Source organism: Typha angustifolia, chromosome 12 (assembly GCF_048772165.1).
Source record: "Typha angustifolia cultivar Huaian chromosome 12, ASM4877216v1, whole genome shotgun sequence".
Classification (NCBI taxonomy): domain Eukaryota; kingdom Viridiplantae; phylum Streptophyta; class Magnoliopsida; order Poales; family Typhaceae; genus Typha; species Typha angustifolia.
This window is the reverse complement of record NC_133250.1, coordinates 8,489,259-8,496,038: the sequence shown is the minus strand read 5'-3', so window position 1 is coordinate 8,496,038 and position 6,780 is coordinate 8,489,259. Positions and strand designations below refer to the sequence as shown.

The 6,780-nt window shown below is 37.1% G+C and overlaps 1 protein-coding gene across 1 annotated transcript; it reads left to right on the top strand.

Moving 5' to 3' along the window:
- Positions 1–1,097: 1,097 nt before the first annotated feature.
- On the top strand, positions 1,098–5,974 carry LOC140772699 (D-aminoacyl-tRNA deacylase). Its single transcript, XM_073114895.1, has 9 exons — positions 1,098–1,274; positions 1,637–1,820; positions 1,943–2,085; positions 2,160–2,223; positions 3,398–3,450; positions 4,002–4,057; positions 4,372–4,446; positions 4,756–4,944; positions 5,568–5,974. The coding sequence occupies exons 1-9, from the start codon at positions 1,173–1,175 to the stop codon at positions 5,653–5,655; spliced, it is 954 nt and encodes a 317-aa protein (XP_072970996.1). The 5' UTR covers positions 1,098–1,172; the 3' UTR covers positions 5,656–5,974.
- The last annotated feature ends 806 nt before the right edge of the window (positions 5,975–6,780 follow it).

The following is a 6,780-nucleotide window of genomic DNA, read 5'->3' as shown; positions in this document are numbered from 1 at the left end:
ATAGCCCTTAGGTTGAACGAATTGTCAAAGCAGTCCACGAGACAAGAGCTAGTGGTGCAGCAATTTAAAAATGGTGAGCTGGCGTACGTCTTAGATTTCCTACGGCGCTGATCGCAGTCGTAAACCATGGGCTGGTCCTGGTCGGCTCGGATAATGGATTGCAGTGCATCTAGACTTAACCTAATGCAATACCTGTACTTGAACCAAATCGTACACTTGCGACACTGTGGTCGAGTCAGCTTTTGAAATCCAACCACGCCCACTTTAAGGTCGGTAGACCATTTCATTTCTTAGAGAAATTTATTAGAAACATCAAATTATTTACTTTTATTTTTTTAGTAAATCATAAATTATTCATATAGAAAAAAATTATTAGAGAGAAATTTCTATCATAATAAATATTAAAAATGTCAGAATCACCCTTCTCCTTCTATAGGGGAACTATTAATAATTTATATTTTTGGAGATGAAAATGTTAATAAGTTTGTACTAGTCTACAACCACATGAAATAAATAAATATTTTAGAGAAAATAATTTTAAGAATTTTTTATTTTAAAAAATAATAAAATGTTTCTGTTTCGAGGATTATAGAGGTTAATAATAAGAGTTAAATATATTATGTATATAAAAACTTATGTCTAAAATTATTTTACGTCTGTATAACTTTTTATACTAAATTAGTTTTTATATTTGAGGCTAAAGAGAGATCGTTAGATTTTTCATCGAACTGAGCATAGAATTATATAATTTAGATATTTTGATAATTTTATTTTTATAGGTAATATAAAAGGATATTTTAGTAATTTAGATGTATTATGTTAAATTGAATGAAAAATATAATAAGCTCATTTTAGTAAAATAAATACATGGACTAGTTTGATAAAAAAAATTATATAAGTCTAAAATAATTTTAGACATAATTATAAATATATTTAACCTTAATAATAATAAAGATAAAATGTTTATTGTCAGACAGAAAGCAAAAACCAACGGCTCCGAAAGCTCTCCAATTGTAAAACCGGAGTGTAATATTCCTTACGTCGCCGCCTTTAGCTTCACGTACAATTCGCTATATATATATAAGCTCTTCTCCGGTCGACTCTTCTTTTATCGCGCTCTCCTAGCTCTCTTTCCCTTCCAAGACCAAGTAGGAGTATAAACCTAAGCAGCTATGGTTGTGTTAGTGGTAGCAACCACCGCCGACCCCGCCTCCATCGGCCCCGCCTCCGCGTTCCTCGCCATGCCCGGCTGGTCCCCTGGCCCGCCCCTCGCGGTAAATTTCTCAATGTTAATCGACCTGGTTCCTAGAAAGATCTCTTCTTTCTTTGATTTAGTTGTACTTTTTTTTCCCTATAATTATTTCGTTACTTCGCCGCATAGACCTCTTTTTCCCCAAATTTATGTTTGTGTGTATTTGTTGAAGTTCGAATGTTTCGATTTTTTTCTCCCATTTTTTAGCGTTGGGTTTCGTTCAGTTTGATTTTATCCGCAGAATGCTCCTCCTTTTCGCCACTACGTTGTATTTTCTGATGTTAATCTGGTTTAATTCGATGAAGTAATAGTCAAAAACTCCTAAAAAAATTTCTAATAATTCTTGAATTTACCGTCAATTTTTACGATTTTTTTTGTGTATAGGAGGGGATGGAGAGCTTCGCAAACGGGGAGGTGCGGCTACTCAAGCACGAGCGCAGCATCGTGGCCGAGGACGACCTCGATCTCCGGTGGGAGGCCGCCACCGGCGAGCCCGTTGCTGAGGTCATCTTTCTCAGCCGCCACACCGCCGTCTCTTCCCGTCCTGCCCTCACCGTCCATCCTATCGGTGATCTCTCTATCTCTCTGTTCCATTTCTTTTCCCCAAATTTGATCAGATTTATCATTGGCCGTCCAATCGAGATCAAGCGGTTGAGACTGATTGGTCCACTTTGTTTGTCCTTTTTGCAGGTATCCCGCATTTGAGGGAGGACGAGACGCCCCCACAAGGAGGACGGCCAGGGTGGGCGGCGCTCCCGAACCCTCGGATCGGCCCGTGGCTTCGGCACTTGAAAAAGATCGCCGGAGATCAAGGCCTCTTGCCGGAGTTTGAGGTACTATTTTTTTTTCTTTTCTATTGGTTGTTTGATTAGAGGTTGATTCCTGAGCAGTTTAGTTTACCTTTCAGGTTACTCTGGAGGCAACTCACCATGGACCTGTGACTAATAAGCCGACTTTGTTCTTGGAGATTGGTATAGCAGTCTTCGTTGTACATTTCTTCAGTTATATTTCGTATTTGTCTTGTATTTCATTCTAAAATGTTATTTTGCTTCGCTGCTCTGAGGACTCAAAAGCAAACATTAACTAGAGGAAATTGACGCTAAGTTTGTCACTTTGTTGAATCTATTTTTGCTTACTCGGTGAGATACTTGTTGAGAAAGATTCGCAGACCATAGAAGAAAATTTAGATAAAGAGTGCCGGAGCATGTCAAGGAGACATTCTAAAGAGATAAAATTTGTCATTATGCATATAGGTGTTATGACAAAAAATAGTTAGCGATAATCAAAATATACAATGACATTAGTAAACAGTTTGATTGTAAGTAGCAATTGAGTGGATTTATCATGGGCTTCTTGGTGGCAAAGTGCATCAAAATCCTGCTTCAAGTGAAGATGTTGCGCTGCACATTTTTCATCTGGCAATGGCAACACTACATTCTTAAACTTCACCATGCGTCGAGGGGCAAAATAGTTGCTCTGCCACCTTTCTCAGCAATAACAAATTGTCTATAGGGATCTTTTACAATGACAAGTGTTGTCACACAATAAATGAAAATTCTTAATGCTGTCTCTTGTATCTTATACACTGTTATGTCCCCTTATTGAGAATTAAGAATTAATACATCAAGGATTGATTTTTCTTTTCTTTTTCTTTTGACATCCAGTGTTTGAAAACCAACCCTGTTCTTTGGTGGATTCCTTTCAAGTTTTAACTTAATGTTCTCAAATATAGCCAACTCCATATGATAGTTTTCATATCTGTGAAGAATTTCTTAGAAAGAAAGAAGAAAACGAATCTTTTCAACCATTCCTATGTAAAGTCAACCAGCTTGCCATATTGGTTGTTTACCTAAACAAATTTACAAGTAATAATTGCAATTGTCTACTTGTACCTCAGAATCATCTTTCCAAAAGAAAATATTTTACTAAATTAGTTGTATAATTTGTCTTACATCAATTGTGGGTAGCGAAGGTGTAAAAATATTGAACCTTAATTTGATTGGAAGTTGCAAACTTACAGTTGCTTATACGAATTGTGTTTTCAAAGAATTGAAAATTACTCTATGGATTGTTCTCTTCTACCAATTTATTTTTTTGCATTTTTACAAAGAGTAACTTATGAAGACCCTGCTTTAACTCTTTTAGGTAGCACAGAAGAGTACTGGGGGAGACAAGATGCTGCTCAAGCTATGGCTTTAGTGCGTGTTTTTTCCAGTTAACTTATTATTTAGTTCAAGTTTCTGTACTGATGGTTTAGTCTGACTGCTACCAGCTACAGGCTTTTGCTGTACAATAAGGACAATGATCAAGAATTGAATCAGCATAGTTTATCTCTCATTTTGTAGTTTCGTATGGGAAGAATGCACTGCAGTTTAGATTACTAGGCACATAGTAAATTGTCACTAGTTAGTTAGTAGACTTGTTTGATTACATTATGCTTCATTTTTCTTAACTGGCAAAATAACCTTCTGTCTCTCTCTTATCTGTATTTTGCCAATATAAAGTTTCTCTTAGGTCTTTTTTGTTGGCATTCTAGAGAATCTGCTGCTCTTTTCATCAAGTTATAAGCTGGTATAAGTGTACGGATTAAATTCTTGGCTGAACTTTCTCATGCTAGTTTTAAGTTACAGACCCAACTTTTATATCATGAAACATTTTTCATGCTAGTTTATAAGTTACTAGGGAAGTTAATTAGATATCATTCTGCACTAATGAGCACAACTGACCCTTTTCTTTTTTACATTTGTAGCTTATGTGGGAAGGACTTGGCCTCGGGGGAGATAGTGATGTAGGAAATTGGCAAGGGTAAGTAGCCATACCCATTCTTCAATAGTGTTATCAAGATACTAAACATGCTCGACTTACTAATAGAAAAATCCACAAAATTGTTCCTTGGAGATCATCATATCTATATAGTGAAAGATAGAAAGGTGATTTTCTAAATTTTGTCCACCATTGGTTATACTGCTGCCCATATTTAAGCACTTTGGATTTTGTGTTCGTACTTACTGTCATGGGCATTTCACTAGTCCCATTTGCTAGTCAAAAGTTTTATCTTATCCAATGCTCAAAATGATTAGATTTAGTATCTGAAAATTCCTTTCCGTCTCATAATGCAGGAAGAAGAGTAGTGATAAAGTTCTATTGGGGATAGGAGGAGGCCATTATGCACCTCGACATATGGATATTGTAATGTAAGCAATGCCATCTGATGTAAGCGATAAAGTTCCTTATATTTCTGATGTAGCAAAATTTTGTCCTGCTTGCATCTATTAACATATTGCTCTTAGAGTATTAGTTTAATTGGGTATGTTATTTGACATCGACACGGCAGAACCAAGGTAGTAGGACTTCTATTCATGACTTGGTCTTTTTTTTCAGACTATTGTTGAGCCATAAAATCACAAGAAATATGCCTTGTAGCTTAATCTAAGATAATATTTTTGAGAAAAAGATTGGCTGTGCTAATCTTATATTGTGTTTTACATTATTGAACTTTTCAGAAAAGATGGTGTTTGGGTGGGCCACTTGCTGTCTGGATATTCTTTACCAATGGAAGATCCTACCAAGGGAAACGGAAAATCTAGTGAGGAAGGTATTCGTGGAACTTGGAAGCAATCAATCAAAGTTTCGTATGAAGCTACAAAATCAGCTTTTCCTGGAGGAGAGGTTATAGCACATCTCGATCAAAAGTAAGTATAAACAATGCAAGTTGGGAAAATAAATACATAGCACAATATCGTCCTTTCTTATATTTGAAAATTGCTGCTGGAAGCAGAGTCCAAGTTTAATAAAAGTTTAGGACCTGGCTGGGCTGATATCTGCTTAATAAGGAAATAGCTCAAGCTTAGTTGCTTTTCTTAGGCTGCAGGCTTCATATCGATGACAAAAAAGAGCCTCATAGTGAATAAAGTAATAAACATCCTGTCAAAGTATTTATATCTGTCTCAAACTCACGCCACATAAGTCATATGGAGAAAGCCTTTACTGTCCAACCAAGTGATGTGTTCCTCTCTCTGCCTCAGTGAATTTATCCTAGTATCAATGATGGCTGTCTGTTTATATGAATGTTAGTAGCTCTAGTATGGCATGGTTATTTTCCTTACTTTCTTGTTTCAATGTCAACTTCCTACTGTGGGTGAACTATTTGCATAACACCTAAACCTGCATAATGAACAATGTGGTGGAATGGCTCAAGTTGAATCTTTCCTTTTTCTTAAGGAAAATTGAATCTTCTATCTTTTTCATATTGTCAATTTGAAGCTTTTCATAGAACAAAAAGATTATGGCTCTTTAATCTTATTGGTGCCTGCAGGAGTTTCAAAAGCTGGCAAAAGAGTGCCATCACAAGCTTCTTGCTTGAGGAGAAAATACGGATTGGAAAACCTGGTGACTTCTTCTAAGGTTACTCCAGATGGGCCGACTGATACAGACAATTAGACATTATCTGCATTCCTCCTCGAACTATTAGAAATATCCAGATCTCCGCGGAATCTCTCATTTTGTGCTTCTACATTACAATCCATTGTTTGCATTGTCATCTTCATCCTGATTCCTGATCAATGCTGATGAAAATACCATGCAAGAGTGATCATTGTAATATTTAGAATCCATTTCAGAGTCCATTTGGTTCATATGGAATATATATCCACTGTTTTAGTTTTTCTGGGCTCCTATGTACTATCATATCTGTACCTTCAACTGCAAACTTCTCTTTTACCATTTCCTGAGTCCTTTTTCATCTTAGTATTGCAGTGTGTTATGATCTGCTGTGGCAATATAAGAATTCTCCAAACTTGTCAATAAGATAGGAGACAACAAATTTCTTAAGAAACAGTTCAGGAGCTTGTCATTTATCAGGATATGTGTATAAAGTGCTGATATATTTTTGAAATAATCAACAAAATGTTCTACATATTTAGGAGCAAAAGGGAATATCATATACCAAATAAATAGATGGATTTTATTAAGGCCAGATAACCTAGTCAGTGCAACCTCCTGAAGACCCATAAGAAGAGCTTGAGCCTTCTTCCCCTGCAAACGCGTTGTCACAGCGCTCTAAAAATGATATAGAGCTCACCAAAAGGAAGGGGAGGGGTGAGAGCTAATAAGAATACTAACCTCACCATTGCAGCTTCCTCTCCATGAGGCACTAATCCAGCAAAAAGTGAACCCCGTCCAGGGGACAATAAGCACATCACTAGTCTCGTCCTTTTTATACGAAGAGTAGGAGAGACCAAAACCAAGTCAGAAGAGCTCACTGAGAGTGAGGCAAGGGCTGTCAAAATGATTGCGCCTGCACCAGCTAGGGTCGATTAAGCTCGTCCGAAAATAGGTTGAGCTGAGCTTGATGAAGCTAAGCTCGAAATTAAATTCGACCCAAGGTTGGATTGAGAGCTAGCTTGGTAAGACTCGTGTGTGTGTGTGCGCGCGCACGTGTGAGAGAGAGAGAGAGAGAGAGAGAGAGAGTGAGGCAAGGGCTATCAAAATGATTGAGCCGGCACCAGCTAGGCTCGATTAAGCTTGCT

Bases quoted from the DNA above. Each gene is read 5' to 3' on its own strand.
- LOC140772699 (XM_073114895.1), top strand. From the start codon at position 1,173: ATGGTTGTGTTAGTGGTAGCAACCACCGCCGACCCCGCCTCCATCGGC. The intron at 1,275-1,636 runs GTAAATTTCTCA...TTTTGTGTATAG, and splicing joins CCCCTGGCCCGCCCCTCGCG to GAGGGGATGGAGAGCTTCGC. The intron at 1,821-1,942 runs GTGATCTCTCTA...TCCTTTTTGCAG, and splicing joins CCTCACCGTCCATCCTATCG to GTATCCCGCATTTGAGGGAG.